Consider the following 22,721-nt stretch of genomic DNA (forward strand, 5'->3'; position numbering starts at 1 on the left):
TTTTTCTTCCCTCATGCATCATATCCCTTGACCATCTCTCACAGACTGGACTTCCCACCCCACCCCCCTTGGTTTAATTGTATTCAGATCTCATCTCTGCCCCTCTCTCAAACTGGCTTCCCTGGGCATGTTCCCCCAGACCCCACCCCTAGGAGCTTCAGTTTCCCTGTCTGTATCAGAGGGTTATCACACCTACCTCACAGAGCTGTCATTGGACTAAACGAGATCAGGGCCGGCCCTGGTGTTTGTTCCCATCTTCCTTTCTGACTGTTAACCTCAGAATCCCTCCTGGCATCACACACACAACTGCCCCTTAGATCTGGGCTTCAAATATGATTCCATGGGCTTTTCCACTTAATGTACCTGAAGTCTGGTCACTTTACTCAGACTAACAACACTGCTGCTGCCCCCTCACTTCAGTCGTGTCCAACTCTGTGTGACCCCATAGACAGCAGCCCACCAGGCTCCCCCGTCTCTGGGATTTTCCAGGCAAGAGTACTGGAGTGGGGTGCCATTGCTTTCTCTGAAGACTAACAATGAGGGAGAAATAAAAGTCAATATAAAGCCTAGATTTGCATATAAACAGATAATTCAACTTAGAGAGGAATTTGGGGAGAACAAGGAGGTGACTGGCAGAGGAAGAGCAGATTTGATCCTTGCAAGCCTAAGGCCAAGTTCTTTCTAACCCAGTGCAAACTGCTCATTCTCTTCCCCGGGAATGGAGTAGTCCCAAGCATCACGTTGCTTCCCAAAGTTCATCTCAGAGATGTCTATGAAATTATAAGGAATGCTGATTCCTTGAATTCATAGTGAAGTGAAAGTCATTCAGTCATGTCAACTCTTTGTGACCCCATGGACTATACAGTCCATGGAATTCTCCAGACCAGAGTACTGGAGTGGGTAGCTCTTCCCTTCTCCAGGGGATTTTCCCAACCCAGGGATCGAACCCAGGTCTCCCGCATTGTAGCTGGATTCTTTACCAACTGAGCTATGAAGGAAGCCCAAAAGTACACTAATGCAAATTGGAAATGGGCAAAGGTGAAAATGGCACAGAAGTGCCCCCCCAACCCCTGCAACTGATAATGTGCGGTGACTTGGCCAGGGCAAGCCACCCCTTGCTGTTCCAAGAACCGGGAACAGCTCATGTTGGGTCAGGTGGACAGAGGAGATGGGCTCTGCAATGACAGCTGAGCCGGGTCCGACTGTTACCAGCCAGGGTTCTTGGCCTTCCCCAATCAATAGAAATTCACTGGCAGCCAGACAATTCAGGCACGGCTCAACTGAGGCCGCTGCTGCAGCAGTGGGGAGCAAGAGCAAACAGCAGGTTCCCTTGCTTGCTCGCTCCCTGAGGAGTGGGAGCTGGTTCCTTTGTGAGGGGAGGGTGGAGTGTTGTTGAGGCTTAGGCAGGAGGGGTAGCCTAGGTGTTCTGTCCACCCCTTAGGTGGTGTTGTGTGCAGGGTGCCTGTGCAGTACCCTATTTTTACTCTAGGCTGCTCAAAAGTGGCAGTTGTGTTTTTTGGTCTCTTTGTATCTTTTGAGTACAGAATTTGCCCCAGCTGTGCATGCACACGGTTGAGTCCCACAGTGCCTTTGTGTTTTGTTGCTCAACGTGTATCCAGGTACAAGCATTGCAGCCTTGCTGCAAAGCGTCCCAGGTCCCAGGCTAGGCTCACCATCAACAGGACACAACAGCTTGACATGAGCTGGTGCCAGGGTCCAGCCCCGGCTGATCCAGGGTATCCTGATAAGGGGAGATGGCGTCGGTGACTTAATTTAAATATTCATCAAAGATATAAAGAGTAATAGAATGAGGATAGCTCAGCAGGAAAATTCAGTGGAGAAAAGAGGCTGAGTAGCTTGGTTTACGCGGGAAACCAATAAAACTTCAAGACAAGAAGCTTGCACCACTTACGTAGGCCGCAGGCGTCCTTCCATTCTCCCGAAGGACAGGAGACACTGAGGCCTCCCCGGTCGGATCTTAGAAGCCCAAGCATAATTAGTAAGCATGGCAGGCTCCGCGCTCCAGATGGAGACTCAACCAGAGTTTGAGAGAGAGAGCAACATGGGGAGACCAGTCTTTCAAGGAACTGATCCCAATTCTTTATTTTCCAGAGTCTGTTTTTATACACTGAGATGTTATACAAAAGTCACGTGGGGATAGCAGTCCTGACTTTTATTAAAGTCAGGTGCTTCATACAAATGTATACAGAGGTCTTAGGGGTGTTACATCATCTTCTGGCCAGGGGGGCCTGCTGACAATTTATGACCCTCTCCTTGTGACAGCGGTTAGTCAACACTTATTCCTCCAGGAGTGATTATTCTTAAAACAGACTCCACCTTCCGAAGGTACCAGATAAAGTTACATTCTTATAGGGTGAGGGTGTAGTGGGTTTTAATTAAGGAAAGAATTTACTTAGCCTAAGGTCCAACGTGATTAATATCAAAGGTTAATACTTATTTCTTCTATACATTCATTAATGTGTATAAGGGCAGGGGATGTGGAGACTTAGCAACAAACATTGGCTCAACAAATGAAAAACCCTTCACAAATACAATTTCTAATCAGCCCACTATACTTATACTAATAATTTTCTAACTTCTCTAAAGAACCTGTTTTTAGAAGGTTTAAAGCATCTCGTGCCTCTCACGGTTGGGAGGCTGTGAGCAATCACATGTGGCCGGACAAGCCTGTCAGGCAGGGTAGAGAAACTTCAGAAGAGTTTGTAAGTTGAAACACTCCTGTCACGCCCAGGAATTATTATTAACTGGAGCTCTGAGTTAATTCCTTCTCAGAAAGAGGTGGTAAAGTCAGAGGTGTAGGTGAGAGCACAAAGTAGTAAAGTAGGCAGGCTCTGGTTATCGGGGTAGATGCTCGAGGATTTCCAGGGGGACTCCTGAGGCCCGATCCCGCCTTTGCGTATGTCGAGCCTCCTTCCTCATGACCTTTGCCACGGGCGGAGTGCCTCACGCCGGCCCCCAACAAGCTGGGCCATCACCAGCTGAAGGAAGTTACCATCCTGGAGGCCACTGTTAGAACCAGTCACCAGGCAAACTCAGGCCTTGGATGTGCACCTCTGCCCACACACCGGCAAGCTTCCCCGTGTGTCCTGTGACATTTCCGGAGACAAGCTCTCCCACAAGGCACCCCCCACCCTGAGCACTTCCCTTCCCTCTTCCCCTGACCATACGGCCCTTGCAGACAGGATCGATCTCGTGTTTGGGTTTTATTTTTATTTCACAATAAAATAACATGCTGCAATAGGAAAACGGGGGTTGAATAAGTACATCATTCACATTTAGGAAACCAGCTCCCGTGGTCAACAATAAATAAATATTTAAATGGCGAGGAGTTCCTGGCAGGCGCCAAGAGGTTCCCAGCACTTCAAGAGGTAGCATCTGCTGGAAAGAGGGAGACAGCCAGGCTACCAGCTCCTGTGGATTCTCCAGGAGAGGCAGACACGCAAATGACAATAAATAATAATAGCAACAACACGACAACAGAAATAAAAAATAATGTGCCATGACCATTGTCACAAAACCAACAATATGTTAGGCTTAAATACTTTTCTCCTGGAGGAGCTCCTAGCGCAGAGAGAACAGTGTGGATTCCCTGGGGGCAAGAGGGGCTGCCTGGTTAATTCACCTCCCCAGCCCAGCCGGGGCAGAAGTCCCACCAGGGAATGGGTGTTTGGTGATGCCCTGGGGTGACAAGCAGGTTCTGATTCCCCCTAGTCCTGCTCTTGCCAGCAGCCTCTCTCCACCCCAGTTTCATTCCCAGCTTCTACAGGCTGTCCAAGTTCATCAAGGTCCCTGCCTCATTTCCATGGACACCCCCAGTGAGTACACCCCCGCAATCCACAGGAAAGAAACACAAGGTTCCCCTTCCATCCTGGGGAATCTCTTTTTCCCTGTTCTTCTCCTCCCAAAAATAAAATATTAGCTTCATTTAAACAGGACTTTCTGGAACTGCCATGAGGTTTGTCTCCCAGGAGCTCTTTCTCCCTCATTCCACCCTGCCCAGCATAAGGGCTGGACTAAAGCTGCTCACCAAGAGGCCCCACGTCTTGCTCCAGGCAGCTGAGAGCTAAGAGGGGGCACATCCCAGCAAGAGGCTCTCAGCAGGTCCTGCTCACAGGGGACCCGGCAGCACACATGGAGTCAGAGGCCCCCGCAAGAGCCCACCAAGAGCACCAAGGCTCATTTCGCATGGGCAAGATGGCCTGTTTTCAGGCCTCTCTACTGATTTGGAGAGGGGCTTGAAAGCCAGTTTTTGAGGTAAATATCTCATTCGGGGTAAGCATCACATTGGTTTTCTGGCCTTGACAAGACTGCCAGGCTGGACACAGAAGTGTTGAGAAGTGCAAGCTAGGGGACCCCCACCACCACCCACCACCACCAGTAGCCCAGAGACAGGTGAGGAGGACAAGATGGGAAGACTCCACATTCATGGCTCCCTTCATGCCCAGGACAGTCTGGAAATTAGGAAAACAGGTCAACCGTTCGACAAGCAAAACTGGCTAACCTGGTTGTCTTTCTCTCCCTCATTTTCAAGTTCCCCTTTATCCATGCATTTTGCAAAGTCCCCTGGGAATATCCCTTGTCCTGTTGAGAATGGCCAGAGCCAATGATGACTCTTGCACCATCATTCTTCCCGCCCTTGAAAGCCCCACACAACCCTTATCTTCAGCCCTGGTCCACAGGTCCTAGAAGTGGGGTGACCCTCTCACGCATGGAATTCAGTCCCAAGGATCTGGAAGTGAGGGTGTCACCGGGTCAGCTTTTTCCTTCGCTGTCCTCTCTTGCTTTGCAGAACCTGCCTCCCCATGGGGACAGCACCTCGGGGGTGGGTGACTCAATCTCTCTGCCCGGCTGGCTCCTTCCAGGCCCTGAGGCTCAGGTGTGCAAGGGCTCAGCTGGGCTGCTGCTGGACGGGGAGGCAGAGGCGGCTGTGGCTTGCGTGGCCAGGTCCCGGTAAGCGGGGGACTTCAGGAAGCGCGGGTAGGAGTCCTTCTCCATCAGGGCTCGCACCTTCCACTGCGCCGCGTCGAAGCACACGGCTGTGGCGGCCTGCAGGTTCGTCCTGGTCAGCTCCCTGGTCTCGTGGTCTATATTCACCTGTGGGAAGCAGGACAAGCATGTGGGTGAATGGGGGGCTCAGAGCCAGGGTGAGGGGGCTGGCAGGCCTGGGAGGACTGGCAGGGGGCAGTGGAAGAAGCACTGGATTCTGAACCAGGAACTGGGGCTCTGCTGAGTTGACCATCAGTGGGCTTTTCAGCTCTGGGCCTGTCCTCCCTTCTACCCTCCTGTCTCTCAGAACAACCCAGGAGATGTTACGAATGGGTACAGATCCACCCTCTTTTCACCTGTTTCTCTGTGACAACCCAGGTTCAAGTCATTGCCACCTCTCTCCTAGGCTAGTGCCAGCACCTGCTATTGGGTCTGTCTCTCCTCCCCTGAACCCCAGGGTCTGTTCTCCACCCAGCAGCAAAGAGAGCCTTATAAAACACAAGTCAGTTTTCTGGCAGTTCTGTTGTTCCCCATCACTCCAAGAAAAGGCCGACACGGGTGCTGAGCCCACAAGGCTACCTGGGCCAGCACCTGGCCGCCTGCCACCTGTGTGACATCACCTCCCACTCTCTCTCACTTCCTGCTCCACACGGGCCCACTTGCTGGCCTGTGATCACAAAGGCACTCTTTGATCTTTGTATTTTCTGTTTCCTGTGTTACATCCTCCAACCCTGTACCCTGGTACTCCCTCTCATAGCCTGCTTTCTTTTTATCAGAGCACAGATCACCCCCTGGAAATATTTATTTAACTGGTTATTGTCATCTTCTCTCACTGGGGTAGAGGCTTTGTGTTCACTGCCATATCCTTGATGACTATAAATGTGCCTTGCATGTAACTGGTGCCCAACATATCTTTATGGGAGAAATAAAAATGCTCAGAAAATAATACAAAATAAGATACAAAGGCAAGCCATTACTTCCTTCTCTCCAAGAGGTGGCGTCATATTCCTTATCAAACACGGTAGAGACCAGAGGGAAGGTTGAAAGGGTCACCAACCACAGACCTGAGTGAGTGAGTCAGGTTATCCTAAAATGACCTGTCTCCGCAGTTGTGTTAAGTATTCTGAGTCTCTAAAAAGGGCTTAGTTTACAAAGGTGGGTGTCGACAGAAGCCAAAACCCCTGCCAACCCCTCCAGTCCCATTGTGACTCTGAGGGTAATGGTACCCAGGGGTGACCTGGAGCCTGGCTTTTTTGATCTCCAGCCTCCTGTGTCAGATAAGGCCACTCTGCTTCTAAACTTGGCCCTTCCCTTACTGGCCCCTGATCATCCCCAGTTCTCAGTGGGGAAGGAGCAGGCAGGGTCTGCAGGATCCCTGGAATGTGTCATGGCTCTGACCTCTTTGGGGGCTTCACTGCAGATGAACTCCTCAAAGATCCGGTGAGCCCGGGATCCCAGCTTGGTAGCGGACCGGAGCTTCTTGAACTCCTCACAGGCCAGCCAGAACTCCAGGTTCTCCTCGCTGAACTCTGTCTTCAGGAAGGCGTGGAAGGCGGCCACTCCATCTGGGGTTGCAGGGAGAGAGGAAGAGACAGGTCAGACAGCGGGGACAGCCAGCCGGGAATAAAAGAAGAAAAGACAGCAATTGTAGTTAATGGCTCTATTTTGGGGATGTAATTTTCTCAAACAAGGACCTGCCTTTGTATTCTGGATAGAGGCTGACACACTAGGGGATTATTACTACTATTACTATTATTTTGCCCATGTTCTCAGCATCCTCAGGCTGGCTCTGCGGCACATGGGTACCCATGTGCCACCCGTGTGCCACCCACAGACAGACACAACAGACACAACTCACTTTTACTGCTCAGCAGCAAGTCAAATGACTCTTTCCATCCCAGCACATCTTCTGAGAAGTTTTTGCTAAAAAAAGGGGGAGGGGGCAAGATTTTAATTTTAAAAACAACAACAAACTAATACACAGCACAAATCCTAGCCAGAACTCTGAAGTTGTATAATTCACACGGAGGCTTGCTCAGTAAAATTACCGGAGCTGACTCCTCAAACTCCCCAACTTTTTGCTGAGGTTTAGGGAAATGGTTGTGTCTAGTAACCAGAAACCCAAGCAGGGACCTTCCGGCCCTCAGTAAATATCTAAGACTGTGTTTTTGCTGTCCAAAATTCCTCCGATTCCCCTCTCAGTTTGTTTTGTACACTTTCCCAAGGAAATAAGGGTCTCCTGAATAGAGATTATGCCTACCCACAACCCCAGAGACCAGCACAGCACCTGGCACAGTTGATGGTCAATATAACACGGCTTCCCGGTAAACTGCACGCAAGTAGCAGCAGAGTCCAGTGGCCTTGGGCCCTGCCCTTGCCCTGGTCACACACGCAATGGCATCTCCAGATGGGAGAATCCGGTAACTAGACATTCCAACCCTGGGTATCTTCATTTGTTGGTGGACTTAGAAGGCTGGAGCCATCCACCCAGTCACCCATGAGCCAGCCAGCCACAGCAGACCAGCAAGAAGTTCCATTACAATCTCTAGGAAGAGGTCGCCAAGGTCCACGATGGTATGTCCTAATGTCTCCTAGTATTTTCCTTCTCAGGGCTCCCTTCCTAAATCTGGCTCCTTCCCTCTAGGGGCTCCGGGCTGGTCGGCGGGACTTACCCTTCTTTGCTGTGTTTACTGCCCCACTCGAACTTGCCAACACTCCCGGTATCAGAGCCCAGTTCTGACTTATGAAGAAAGATCCCCAGCCGTGTCTTGAATTCTTTGGCTCTGGAAGGCAAAGCATGAGTTCATGAGGATTCTCTCCTTGCTCAGCCAGGGCAGAGAGATCCATGAAGCCCCAGAAGAGCACAGGTTTGTGCCACCCAAATTCCAAGCCTGAGTGTTTCTGGGAACCCATAGCTGTTCCCAGGGCTTACACTTCACCTCTCTCATCAGTATCATGAGCCCAGAAACAATTAAAGCAATATTTGAGCCGTGACTTGACTGTCTTACAGTTTGGGGGTTTGCAGTATAGCACATATGGGCTTTTTCCCCACTTAGGTCACGCTTTTTGTGCCTGTTGACTTAGCAGAAGGTAATTCAGTACTCTCTAGGCTTGTCACAAATATTTTCGGAGCTGTGTGGAAGCTGATTTCTGCCTTCATCTTTACTTTTTCCTTCCCAGCCACCGACTCCAGCAAGGATTGGAGTGGGTGTATAGCTCCCTGGGAAGTGGGGACGTCCCTCGCTGAGGGCCTGAAAAACAGTTCCCTGTATTTCCAGGATCAGAGGAGGCCATGCCCTTAGATCTGTAACTCAGAATGAAAACCAAGTACTTAAGAAACTAGGGAAGACTCAGTTTTGCCTGGTGATGCCCCTACAGTCTTCCTGCAGTAGAACTGCCACTTGGCAGAGGAATGATGGGGAATGGCAGTAAACAGTGGTCCCCCTGCTTCCCTTGGCTTTGCCTTCTCGGTTCCCGTCACCCATCCTTCCCTGAGACTCTAAGAGAGGCATCTGAGAACGTGGAACCAATTTGACCTCTACCTCTGAAGTCATTTTCATCCTGTTCTCCAGACCACACAGGTCTGCAAGCTTTCTGCTTCACTCCCTAAGGTTGGTGGGACTTCTTCTTTCCCCAGGCATCTGGAGAAGCTGCTCTTACCTCTCCAGGCAGGAGGTGGGGAAGGCGGCCAGGGTCCGACACATGGCTACGGATGCAGGGCAGCACGTCTTGGGGACGATGGTAGCGGGCTCCAGCGGGCACCGCAGAACGCGAATACAGATGAAAGGCGGCCAGCGCCTGTCTGGGTTTACTACTCGGGAGTCGCGGAGCCAGCAGCTTTTATTCCCTTGTAGGGGGCGGAGAGGCTGCGCGCTGCCGACCAATCGGAGAGCGATACTGAGAGCGGGCGAAGGCGGAGGCGGGGCCTGGAGCTCGACGGGGCGGGGCGCCCGACCCAGGATGCGCCCTCGCCGGGTGCAACCTTCGCCCCGCGGGGGTGCTCACGGGGCTGCCCCCTCCTCCGAGCGGCCGCCGGCGTGGGGAGGAGAAGCGGCAGAGAAGTCACACCGAGATGAGACGCGCGCACCCAGTTTTAGTAGGGAAAAAAAAAAAAAAACCGCCGGCCGCTAGTAAAAGCAGGAAACCAACTCAGCAATGCCAGGAGAATTTGCGTGGGGGTGGTGGATGAGGGGAGTACATCTGATGTCGATCACAGCTCCAGCCTGAGCCTGTTCGGCCCTAACGACCCGAGCATACGGTGCAAGCCCGACAGCACAGCATCATGGTAATACTGATAACTTCCATTTACTGTATTCTTACCCAGATGGCCTCGGGTCAACCAAATAAGCCCCTTTGTCGTCATCACCTCATTTTATAGACGGAGAAACTTGAGTCAGAACGTTAAAAAGACTTGCTCAAGATCAGAGTTAGAAAGAGCAGACAAAAAGTGTGTGTGTTTGTGGGGAGGTGGGTGCTGGCTTTATTGAGCATCTACTATGTACTTATTACTAAGACTCAGGTTGAATGATTTGCTCAAAGTCACACAGTGAGTGTTCTCCCGGAATTCAAATATGAACTTACCATACTTTTTCTGCTGGTCCTCTTCAAATCCCAACACTTCGGTAACTAATGAATGATCCTGCCTTTAAGCAGTTGTTAGCTAGTTCAGCATCTTCATCTCTGAGATACAGGTAATAAATGCCCTGCCTCTCTCCCCAGTTTCCCCATTTTCTGATACTTCCCTTTGGGATTGCTATTAAGAGGCTGCACCTGAGGGCTTCCCCGATGGCTCAGTGGTAAAGAATCCACCTGCAATGCAATGCAAAAGAGCCTGCACCTGAGTGTAAGATCCACATTTTTCAGTTTCAAATCTGGGCTCTTCCATTTACTGGTGGGAGACCTTAGGCAGGCTTCTTAACCATTCCATGCCTCTGTTTCCTTGCCTCTAGAATAAATCATGTACTTATTTCATAAAGTTGTTGTGAGGACTAAATACATTTAATTCTTAGTTTGAATTCTCTAGGAAACAGGAAACTCGGTTCCTCTGAGGCAGAGACTCGCTGGGGAGAGTTCTGGGAACTAAGAGGGTGGGAGGGAAACAGGGCCGGGCAGAGGGAGGAAGCAAATGCCAAAGTGGGTCCCAGGGGATGCTCTGGAGTGGGATGGCCCTTCTGAGAAGTCCCCCACTGAAGCAAGGGGCAGGCCTTTGCACCCCATGTCACCGGTTCATTGGACTACCTCATTTTAAACCATGCATTTCCCTCTGTCAAGGCAGCAACTGAGAGAGACTGCTGTGACTACAGCAGCCAGCACACTGGGGAATGGGGGTCTGGTCCCAGAAGGAAATCTGGGAGATGCAGCACCTGTGACCACACCCAGAAGGTGCTTGGGACAGCACTCAACTCATAGTCAGCACTCAGTCAGTCTTCACTCTCATATTTACTTAGTAGGGATACAAAGGTTGCTAGACAAAAAGGATAAGCCTCAATAGCACATTTTTTGTGACTCTGGGAGTTTAGGTGTTTATTTCACAAGGGGCATTTGAGAGTTGCTATTTCTCAATGAGGCCTGGAAGTAAAGGGTCGGAAAAGAGAGGACACAGAAGAGATCTCCCCTGATAGAACCCATGAGAAGGCCCAGAAAAGCCGGTCAGGGAGGGAAAGGCAAAAAACCACAGAGGGGAAGGGGAAGGAAGGCTGTGAAACAAGGCATGACTACAGGAAATGATGCCCAAATCAGAACCACGTGGGGGATCTTCTGTCAGAGCAGTTTCCTTTTTTAAGGCAGTGCCTGCGGGAGCTGACCCAGGAAGTCAAAAGCTGATGCACTCTGAAACCAGAGCTGAGCCCTCCCCAGCCCCCCAGCCCATTAGAGGCTTGGTTCATGGAGCGCAGGGGTAGAGGCAGCAGTGCCATCTTAGGTGCCAGATCCACCTGCACCCGGGCTCGCCCACCTTGGCTCTTGTTCTGCCTTTCTCACAAGTCTGGGGCCGGACTGGTGTGGGGCAGGGCGATGAGCAAGGCGTGGGAGGAGGCCACGGAAGGAGGCCTTTTTGAACGTCTGCTGCTCAGCACGGTCCTTGGTCCACACGATGACGCATTAACTGGGAGATGGCTATTTTTTCACCTGGTGCCGCCCCTGTCCCAGTGCACACTTATCACACAGCTGCTGAATGGGGACGTGGGTGGTGTCTGGGATAGCTTTTCTCCAAGCAATAAAGGTGCGTTTACGGATGGATTGAACCCTCGGTCTTATCCTTGGTAGTGCCACGCTGGAATCAGCCTGGATATGGCCACATGACAACAAGAATAGTGGTTAGGCAGAAAACCTCTTCAAACCTTCCTGTTCTTTCTGTATCCCCATGAATAGGCCAAAGGAGCTTTTAAGTGTCCGTTCTGCAGACAACAAAACAGCAGTGGGTAAGACACTTAGTTAAGGGCACTGGAGCTGAAAACAGCTGCACCCTGGGCCCGGTGTCCAGATTCCTGAGCTAGTACTTTTTCATTCAGCAAAGAAAGTGAAAGAGACAAAGGGATTGATGCATGGTGCGCAGAGGGGCGAATCCAGGAGCACAAAGCTCCCTGCTCAAGATGAAGAGCCCTCTCCTAGCTCGACCTGCCTCCGGTTGCCATGGTTACCCCTTCAGTTTCCAGGCAGAAAGTTTTTGAAGTTCACGGTTTATCCCAAATTCTCTTCACAGCAGGTAAGTCGGTTCATGTCTGCAATTTCAGTAATGACTAAACAGTTGCTGTCAATCCAGCAAGTTGAGCTCGCCTGTGAATTGCACTGGCTTTAACAGAACCTGACCTCATTTTTGCCCCGTGAGCCCAGAGCAGATGCACTCTCTTTAATGGAGACTGCACAGACACAGCTCTGTACCTGGGTCACTTGCGGTCAGGACTCAACATCCGCAAGGCCCCAGCCACGTGGCCCTCCATCTCTTTCAGCTCTCCCTGACCATTCTTTCCAAGGCAACTGAGGTCGAGACAGGACCTTTGTCTACTGGAAGTGGTTAGAGGAAATGAAAACACTTTCTTGATTTCTGAAGGACTCTCCAATCCCAGTTTTTTCAAACTTTTCATTTTGTATTACGGTATAGCCGATTAATGATGTTGTGGTAATTTCAGGTGAACAGCAAAGGGACTCAGCCATACATGTACATGGATCCATTCTACCCCAACCACCACCACCCCCGCACACACCCATCTAGGCTGCCACGTAACACTGAGCAGAGTTCCATTTGCTGTACAGTAGGTCCTTGCTGGTTATCCATTTTAAATACAGCAGTGTGTACATGACCTTCCCGAGCTCCCTAACTATCCCTTCCCTCCTGGCAACCGTAAGTTCCTCTTCTGAGTCTGAGTCTCGTTCTTATTTGTAAGTAAGTTCACTTGTATCATTTCTTGTTTCGGATTCCACATATAAGGGATGTCATAGGATATTTCTCATCTCACTGACTTCACTCAGGATGACAGTCTAGATCCATCCATGTTGCTGCAAATGGTATTATGTCATTCCTTTTAATGACTGAGGCCAGTTCTCACTTTCAAATTTATTTTCAGTAAACTAATCTACACCCTGGCAAATCACACAAGGTTCAATGGCATTAAGGGGAAAACTAGACTCTCTACTTTCTTCTTTGTCTTGTGTTTCTTCTCTTTGCCAGGGTCGACCTAAAAATGGTTGCATCGTCCATGGCAAAACAGGACATCTTATGGCATGCTTTACATGTGCTAAGAAGTTAAAAAAAAGGAATAAGCCCTGTCCAGTATGTAGGCAACCAATTCAAATGATTGTGCTAACTTATTTCCCCTAGTTGAACTACCTGTAAAAACAGAATTATATATTATAAGCCTAAAAATTTAGACATGAAATTTATTTTTATTTTTTTAGCTGTATCAAAGCAAGATAATACCTTACATGTAGATTTCTCCCAATAGCAATTATTCCTTTTAGGAAAATGCCTATTCTGTTCCTATTTTATATTTGGCTTTCAGTGTATTTTAGATTGGATTTAGTACCTTTCATGTAAAAAAAAAAAAAAGACCTTCCCTGGTGGCTCAGACAGTAAAGCGTCTGCCTACAATGCGGGAGAGCTGGGTTCGATCCCTGGGTTGGGAAGATCCCCTGGAGAAGGAAATGGTAACCCACTTCAGTATTCTTGCCTGGAAAATCCCATGGACGGAGGAGCTTGGTTGGCTACTGTCCATGGGGTTGCAAAGAGTCGGACACGACTGAGCGACTTCACTAATTTACACAGATTGAGATACAGCTAGCATATAGTAAATGCACAGATCTTAAGTGTTCAGCTCAATGAGTTTTGATGAATGTAGACACCCACGTAGCCATCATACACCATGCCAGCTTGCCAGATGGCATTTTACCTAAGAGCCAATCAAGCTATGGAATACTTCCATCATCCTAGAAACCTTCATGCTCCTTCCAGCCAACCTCCCACCACACCCCACATCAGAGGCAAACACTAGTCTGAGTTCTACAATGATGGGACTTGTGTTCACTTGAGTTTGTTTGTTATTTTTGAGGCTGAGCTCAAGTGCTCTCTCGTCTCTGGAACTTGCTCCTCCCTATATTGCCCTGAACTCAGAATTGATTCCCAGTCTGGTTGTTTGCTCTGTGAGCTCCTAGAGGGCAAGGATCATGGTCTTGGTCCTCTTTTTATCTTCAGCCCCTGGCAGCATGCCCGGTTTGGTGTGTATTCTATGAATGTTGGCTGACTGGCTTCTGTTTCAACAAAGGTCATGATAGCTAACGTTTACTGAACACTGCCTGTGTGCCAGGCTCTGTTCTGTGCTTTCTTTCCCCTGAACTACCTTTCAGTTCTCATAATTACCCCATAAGGCAGGTTCTGTCTTGTCCTCATTTTACATTTGAGTAAACCCTGGCAGAGGTGGGTAAAGTCACTTACTGCCATCACACAGCTAGCGAGTGGTCAAGCTGGGTTTTGCTCTCAGCTCAAGTCCAGAGCCTGAGTTCCTAACATACAGCATCCCGTCTGTGTGTGATGTTTTCTGGAGCTCAGACTTCATCACTGTGAGATGAATGAAGCAGAGGCTTGGGAAGACATTACCCTTCGTCTTCTGCCTTCCATAGATTTCTCTCCTGTATCCTCCTCCTACCCCTCTTCCTTGCTCCCCATCCCTCCCACCATTCACACTTCCCATTTTCTTTTGTTTTTTGCCCTCGGCTGTGTGTCATCGCTGGCTCTGGACTTGTCTGCTTCTTCTGTCCTTTTTGCGTGTGCGATTCCCATGTGTGACTGCCGAGGTCCCTTTCTCTGCTAAAGTCCCTCAGCTAACATCTGGGCTTTTATAATCTTTTCAGGAAAACTCATTTCAGCTGCTTTGCCCCACCTCCCTTCCCAGCGATGCCTCCCCAGCCCTCTGTGCTCATGAGGACCCTGGCTCCTACCTTGGAAAGAACCCAGGGGCGGCTTTCAAGGGAGGCAGATCTCCAGTTCCCATCTGGGCTATGTGGGGCTTGGGGAGGCCTTTGTTCCTCTTCACCCTCCTGCTGGTAGATGGAGCCCCCAGTAGATGTTTTCTCATGATTGCATTCGGCCCGTGGCCCTTCACAGGCCCTGCGCTTGCCGTTGTGTGGTGTGCTGCACTCAGATGGGCCTGCCTGCCTGGCTGTGATGATTTGCTTTACCCCACACTTCTACCAGACTGCCTGCCTGTCCCTGAATCCTGCATGCTCTCAGTGCCCGGGGTCCCCCTGCAGTGTGCTGTTCTAGACCCCTCCCTGTGGTGCCTGTGCTTGCGTGTTGATGCGTTCCCTAAAGCACCAAATAAATCAGTGGCCATAGATGAGCCCCATCTCACCCTACTACTACCAGTTCCAAACTAGGAGGGTTCCTTAAGCACCCTGGGATTCTGTCTTCCTCTTTATCACCCTCCCCCTTTGCACTTTCGTCACGTGTCATTTTTTTTCTGAGAGCATCTCACTTCCACTCACTGAATCTTAGAAACAAAGTTTTATCAAAATCCAGATTGTTCTCACTAGATAATTTTCCAAGGCCTTAAGAAACCACTTAGAATAAAAGATTTGTTGTTTGTTGCTGTTTAGTCACTTTGCAACCCATGGACTGCAGCGTGCCAGGCTCCTCTGTCCTCCACGGTCTCCCGGAGTTTGCTCAAATTCATGTCCATTGAGTCAGTGATGCTACCTAACCATCTATTCTCTGCCACCCCTTTTTGCCTTCAATTTTTTGCCTTCTACTTTTGCCCTCAATCTTTCCCAGCATCAGGGTCTTTTCCAATTGTCAGCTCTTTGCATCAGGTGGCTAAAGGATTGGAGCTTCAGCTTTAGCATCAGTCCTTCCAATGAATATTCAGGGTTGCTATCCCTCAGGATTGACTGCTTTGTTCTCCTTGCAGTCCAAAGGACTCAAAAGTCCCCTCCAGCACCACAGTTTGAAAGTATCAATTCTTCAGTGCTCAGCCTTCTTTATAGTCCAACTCTCACATCTGTACATGACTACTGGAAAAACCATAGCTTTGGCTACACAGACCTCTGTGGGCAAAATGATGTCTCTGCTTTTTAATATGCTGTATAGGTTGGTCATAGCTTTACTTCCAAGGATCATGGCTGCAGTCACCATCTGCAGTGATTTTGGAGCCCAAGAATATAAAATCTGTCACGATTTCCATTGTTTCCCCATCTATTTGGCCTGAAGTGATGAGAGCACATGCCATGATCTTAGTTTTCTAAATGTTGAGTTTCAAACCAGCTTTTCACTCTCCTCTTTCACTCTCGTCAAGAGGCTCTTTAGTTCCTCTTCACTTTCTGCCATTAGAGTAGTATCATCTGAATAATAAAAGATTTGAGGATGGAAAAAAGTGAAGCCTGGGATTTGCAAATGGCTGAAAAGGGAGGTTTATACTTCCAATTCCCTGTTCTTTTCTGGGCTGAGGAGTGAAGACTTGGATTCCAGACCTGCGATGTGAGGCAGGTACTGCCCGCTGGCTTGTGCATCACTGCAGGCAGGAAACAAGCACCGAGAGAATCTGACAGATGCCTGGTTGGGGAGGAGAGGGGGGTCCTGACCAACTGGCTCCCTCTATTGTATCCTCCATCCAGGACAACCACACTGCTGATAGGTAATGTTCTGGGCAAGAAGAAGGTGCCCTGCTGTCTGGGAAGACTCTGCAAACAGCCTGCATGAAACCCTATTTTACTCTCAAATCGTGATTGTGTGAGTCTTCCCTCCAGGGAAGATCCCCTGGAGGAAGGCATAGCAACCAACTCTGGTATTCTTGCCTGGAGAATCCCCATGGATAGAGGAGTCTGGTGGGCTACAGTCCATGGGGTTGCAAAGAGTCAGACACGACTGAGCAACTAAGCACAGCACGCAGGCCACAGATGATACACAAGGACCGCTCACACAGCAAGCCCCGGCATGTGAATGTCTCAGGCACGTGCAGAGATGTCAGGTCAGAGCTGCAGCAGGGGGCTGTGTGTGTGTGGGGGGGGGGGGGAGGGGGGGGGATGCGGTGTGTGTGTGTGGAGGGGCAGAGGACTGAAAGACTCCCATAGACAAGTAGCAGCTTAACTGCCAGCCCACCCACCCTCATCTCTCAGGAAAGCTCAGCACACCAGACTCTCCCTGGTTCTAGGGACACTGTGCGTGCTCTCCTCGGTTGGAAAGCTGCCTTTGAGACATGGGTGCTCCCCTCAGACACTACCTCAGGGTGGCCTGGAACCTTGGACTTGTGCCTAGGGCAGTGTCCAGCCTAATATAGGTATAGTCGTGAAATGCTGGATGGGGAAGGGAGGAATGCATCCCCCGCTGGACTTGGTGGATGTCTCGGAGATCCACTGTCAACCCAGCCTCCCCAGGCTTTTGGGATCACAAGCATTCTTGGCTGAACTTCAACCAGAAGACTTTCTGGAAATGGGTCATAGACAGGCTGGCTTACACAATGATATTTATTATTATGCGCCTCCCAAATGTGACCCCTCTGGGGCTTGTAGAATCCCCTAGTGCAGAAAAACCAGCCCAAAGTTGGGGAATGTCTGGCCGACATCAGTGATTCAGAGCCCAGCTTGAGCTGGAAACAGGGCACCAAACACACAGAGGCGTGCCATGTCATGCCATCCCTCTGAAGGTCTTCAGTGAGGAAAGCCACTGCACACTCCATCCCCTTCCCCCGCTCCTAGGTGTTCCAGAGAGGCAGGTGCTAGGGAGGTGCTGGGTTTGGTAGGAAGAACGGATTTCAGCTGGTTGCAGCCGCGGCTAACACCTGACTTTTTCTTGACGGGAGGGATGTGCCATTTGCAGAGCTCTCCATGACCCAGTGGTTTTCCCATGCAGGAGACCGGGTTCGATCCCTGGGTTGGAAAGCTCCCCTGGAGGAGGACTGCCTCCGGTATTCTTGCTTGGAGAATCCCCATGGATAGAGGAGGCTGGCAGGCTACAGTCCATGGGGTCGCAAAGAGTCGGACATGACTGAGCCAGCAAGCACAGCACGCAGGCCACAGACATGCACAAGGACCGCTCACCCAGCAAGCCCTGGCATGTGAATGTCTCAGGCACGTGCAGAGAAGTCAGGTCAGAGCTACAGCGGGGGGTTGCCATCTCCTGGGAGTCAGGGAACCTGCCTTCCTTTGAGTCACTGTCCCCGAACCCCATTTCCATAGGGAGAGTGGGGGTGGGGTGGGGCAGGGAGGGCTGATACAGGAGCTCAGAGGAAAAGCAATCTTGTAGCCAAGTGGGAGGCTTGACAAAGCATCAACACTGGCTGTGAGCACTGTAACAAGTTGGGAGGAAACGTGCCTCTTACACTGTGCCTGCGGCCCCCATGCACGGAGGGAGGAACTGGCGGGCTGTGTGAGCCGCTGGAGACTGGGGCCGGCAGTGGCAGGGTGGGAGGGAGGGAGGGGGGAGCCGAGGGAACAGGTGGTCCTTCCACAAGCTCCCCGGCCGTCAGCCCCTGCCATAGCAGATGTCCTAGAAACAGGCCCAGGTGGACAGAGGGAAGAGCGCAGCAGGGGGTGGTGCATGATGTTTGGCAGAGAAAAAAATGAGCTCTGCCTAATGGGCCGGCCACATCTGAGCAGGGGAGACACGCGCTGAGCTGTGTGACCAGCCCCAGAGAGCCACTCCGCCTCCACTCGCCCTCTGGCTGGGCTGTTTCAGTGTGGGCCACAGGAAAACCTGCTGGAGCGAAGCCCCAGGCTTCCCGAAGCCCCCAGCCGCAGCGATGGTGATGACAATCACTAACGTGAATCGAGCACCTCTGTGCCCTACATTTATGGTTCTTCTCATCTCACCCTTGTGCTAACCTGTGCAGAAGGTAGGCTTGCTGTCGTTGTTTTACAGATGGGGCAACCAAGACATAGAGAGGCTAACTGAAGAGAGGAGGAGGGCAGAGCCATGATTTGATACTGGGTCACTGACTCAATGGACATGAATCTGGGTAAACTCCGGGAATTGGTGATGGACAGGGAAGCCTGGCGTGCTGCGGTTCATGGGGTGGCAAAGAGTCGGACATGACTGAGCGACTGAATTGAACTGAACATCTGACTCCAGGGCTCCCCAGGTCATGCTAGTGGTAAAGAACCCACCTGCTAATGCAGGAGACATAAGAGACACGGGTTCGATCCCTGGGTCAGGAAGATCCCTTGGAGGAGGTCATGGCACCTCACTCCAGTGTTCTTGCCTGGAGAATCTCCTGATCCTGACGGGCTGCAGTCTATAAGGTCACAGAGTCGAACACCGCTGAGGTGACTTAGCACACACACATCTGACTCCAGCATCCATGCAGCAATGCTGCCACTCACTGCATAGACAGCCCCATCCTTGCCCCTTCCAGAGCTGCAGAAAGCTCTTTCCCTGCTTTCCAGATGTTCACATCCCCAGCTTCAAGAGGATCCTCATAATGAAGGTTTACCTTCCTTCTCTTAGTTCAATCTGGTCTTCCCTTCTTGGCAACAGGAACACAGCTTTCAGCTTCCAAGGCACAAGTTAGGACCAGCCTGGTCAATCCTGGCACCTATTGACCCTGGAGTCACACGTGTCACCTAGATAGAACCTTCCTCCACTCTAAGGATGGTACTTTCACTTACCCAGAAACTACCTGTCCTAGCCTGGAGTTTGGAATCTCACACACATGAGCTCATTTAATGCTCACTGGGAACCTACGAGGTGGACAGGCCCCTCTCTGGCTGGTCTCCCACCTCCGTAGCTGTCCCTCTTGTCTTCCGTCTGTCCTTCCATAGAGGTGCTGCCCAAGCTTGTGCCCTGGCCAGCCTCTCTGCTTGTACTTTAGCCTCTACCAGAGTTAAGTTGTTTTGCTTCAACCACTGTCTATATGCTGCTGCACCCCTGGACCCAAACCCATCTCTCTGGCCCTTTCTAGCATTCAAAATCCATACTTCCACCTGCATACTAGGTCTTCATACTTGTCCAAAACTCGTTCAGTACGTACACCATTATGTGTGCAGATGTGACTTGATGAATGGCAGGAAAACACCTGTTCAGCTGGTCTTGAGAAAAATCTCACTCACCACCAATGATCTCTCACTTTTACCCTTCTTTCTTTAAAAAAAATTTTTTTTAAATACAGGCCATTTTAAGTCTTTTTTGAAATCATTACAATATTGCTTCTGTTGTTTATATTCTAGGGGGTTTTTTGTCCAGGAGGCATGTGGGATGTTAGCTCCCCAACCCAGAATTGAGCCTGTCCCCACCCCACCCCCCGAATTGAAAGGCAAAGTCTTACCCACTGGACAACCAGAGAAGTGCCCTTCCTGTTTCCAGTCAGCCTCTGAGTCCCCGTCTACTATCATCTGATCTCTGGACTTTCCCCTTTCCATCCTCACAGCCACTGTCCACCTTCCTGCCTCCTAAACCATCTTCTTACATCCTTCCCATCCTGCCTACTCTGGTACAAGATTTAAAAAAAAAAAAAAATTAGAGCATGTCCTCACCCTTTTAAAACCTCCAGTGTCTCCCACCCCCACCTGCCCCCTCCCCGGGGCCCCACGATGAAATCCTTAGTGGGACATTCCCCTTTCTCCACAGTCGGTTCAAATCAGTTGCTCCAGCCTCCTCTTCTACCTGCTCCCCAACCACTTCAGCTCTGGTCACATTCCGTAACCTTTCCCCCCAAATGCTCCTCACCTTTCACCCATTTGCCATTGCCTGGAATGACCTTCTCCTTTTGTCTGATGAACTCCTATTCATCCAACAAGACCCAACTCAAAGTTCGCCTCTCCAAATGCCCTTATTCTTCAAAGACACATGAATGTTTAGGAGTGAGTATCATGACATCCCTCATCAACTTTGACGTGATTTATCTACATGCCCACCTGTGGGCAGCATGCTAAATCTCTTCAGTCGTGTCCAACGCTTTGTGACCCCATGGACTATAGCCCATGGACAGGCTCCTCTGTCCATGGGATTCTCCAGGCAAGAACACTGGAGCGGGTTGCCATGCCCTTCTCCAGGGGATCTTCCTGACCCAGGGATCAAACCCATCTCTCTTATGTCTCCTGCATTGGCAGGCGGGTTCTTTACCACTAGTGCCATCTGCTGCTGCTGCTAAGTCGCTTCAGTCGTGTCCGACTCTGTGCGACCCCATAGACGGCAGCCCACCTAAATATGTATTTATCCAGGTATCTATATCCATCTGTCTATCAAGAGAGAGACAAAAAATATGACAAATGCTAACAATGATTGAACCTAGATGGTGGTTATAATCATCTTCAACTCCTCTATATGCTTGAAAATTTTCCCAATTAACAGTTGGGTGATGAGGACCTAATGTATAGCACAGGAAACTATAGTCAGTATCTTGTAATAACCTATAATGGAAAAAAATCTGAAAAAAACCAGATACGTGTATATGTATAACTGAATCACTTTGCTGTATGCCTGAAATTAACACAACAACTCTAAATCAACTGTTCTTTAATATTTTTTTTTAAGTTGAGTGGAAAAGCTACCTCACCTGTCATTTTTTTCCTCATTGTCCCCAACAAAGTGAATTACCCCTTTCATTGTGTTCTGATAACATTCTGTATTTGCCCTTCCCTTGTAGCTCAGTTGGTAAAGAATTTGCCTGCAGTGCAGGAGACCTAGGTTCAATCCCTGGGTTGAGAAGATCCCCTGGAGAAGGAAATGGCAACCCACTCCAGTATCCTTGCCTGGAAAATCTCATGGAAAAAAGGGCCTGGTAGGCTGCAGTCCATGGGGTCGCAAACAGTCGGGCACGACTAGGCAACTAATACTTACACTTACTGCATTTTATTGTAATTTTGCATTTAGCAACTTCTCCACCAGTTGTGAACCTGCAAAAGCAGGGTGGCTGTACACAGTAGGCACACTCACGTGCATGAACGAACAGCCTCTCCTGTGAGGTTGAGGTTGAGAAGCAATAAGCCATAAGAAAAATAGGAAGTCCCAGGAATTACCACAAACCAGCCCCCAGGCTTCGTCCTGGATCTCAGGGATGCCGGTGAGCACAGGAAGGTGCCGTGATGCAGGGAAAGCTAATAAGTGGTCGCTTACTGAATGCAGTAAACTGACTCATTTGAAAAGACCCTGACCTGATGCTGGGAAAGATTGAAGGCAGGAAGGAGAAGGGGATGACAGAGGATGAGATGGTTGGATGGCATCACCAACTCGATGGACATGAGTTTGAGTGAACTCCAGGAGTTAGTGATGCACAGGGAGGCCTGGAGAGCTGCAGTCCATGGGGTCGCAAAGAGTCGGACACAACTGAGCGACTGAACTGACTAACTGACTGAATGCAGAACATAGTGTAAAACTGAGGAGATCTAACCTCTGTGGCTGGTTCCTATGACTAACCAGCTGTGTGACCGCCAGTAGTCACCAACCTCTCTGTGCCTGTTTTCTCACTAGCAAACAGGGCGTTACAAAGTCTGTCCCTCAACAAATGGAGGGGGAGAAGTGTATGACTGTGCTCTGAGAAGTCTAAGATTTACACAAATAATGTGGTGCTCTCCTCATTTCTGTTATTAAAATGAGCAAGCCTTTTTTGTCATGACCAAGACCAGTGAAGAATTCTGAGTCACTCCCTTTGGGGCAAAGGCAGGGCGGAGCTTCACTTCTGTGAAGGATGGGAATTTCCACCCAGTTGGAAGGAATGAGCCCCTGTGGCTTGGGTCTCATTTCTCCCACCCCCGCTTTCTCTTTCCTCTGACCGATTGACAACTTCTGGGAAACAGAACTGGGAATCTTAAAATAGAGCAGCAAATGTCTGGGCTCCTAGCCCCAGGCTCGTTTGCACCGTCAGTAGACTTGGGCAGCAGACGCCGAGAAATGGATGGCTCATGTGGCCTCCAGCCCTCTGCGCCGGAAAGGCCGAGGCCATGGAAAAAGTAACACACGGGTTTTGGAGAAAAGCAGTCATCCAGGAATGCGATGTTTTAGTTGGCTAGAATCCAGCCTATTGGGGTGAAATGTTCTGCCCTGATAGTCCTGGATCATCCAAGGCCTGGGGAACCACCCCACCCCCCTGCAAACAGAGCAGCTCTTCCTGGAAGCAGTGGCCATCCCACTGGTCCCAGCAGGCTGGGGAAAGACAGTGAGAGGCCTCTGGGGAAAGAGACAGGCATCCATAACTCGGTGGTTTCAGAGAAGGTTGGCTTCCCAGGCTCTGAGCCCCCAGGTTTGGGATGGTTGTGTAACAAAATGCTGGCAGCAGGAAGCTCTCAGAAGAGGAGAA

At 50.1% G+C, this 22,721-nt stretch overlaps 1 protein-coding gene across 1 annotated transcript; it reads right to left on the minus strand.

Moving 5' to 3' along the window:
- Positions 1-3,216: 3,216 nt before the first annotated feature.
- RGS16 (regulator of G protein signaling 16) lies at positions 3,217-8,812 on the minus strand. Its single transcript, NM_174450.3, is given in 5 exon segments — positions 3,217-5,115; positions 6,406-6,572; positions 6,866-6,930; positions 7,680-7,790; positions 8,668-8,812. Coding segments are annotated over 5 exon segments (609 nt in total). The 5' UTR covers positions 8,712-8,812; the 3' UTR covers positions 3,217-4,893.
- Positions 8,813-22,721: the final 13,909 nt, after the last annotated feature.

Source organism: Bos taurus, chromosome 16 (assembly GCF_002263795.3).
Source record: "Bos taurus isolate L1 Dominette 01449 registration number 42190680 breed Hereford chromosome 16, ARS-UCD2.0, whole genome shotgun sequence".
Taxonomy (NCBI): Eukaryota; Metazoa; Chordata; class Mammalia; order Artiodactyla; family Bovidae; genus Bos; species Bos taurus.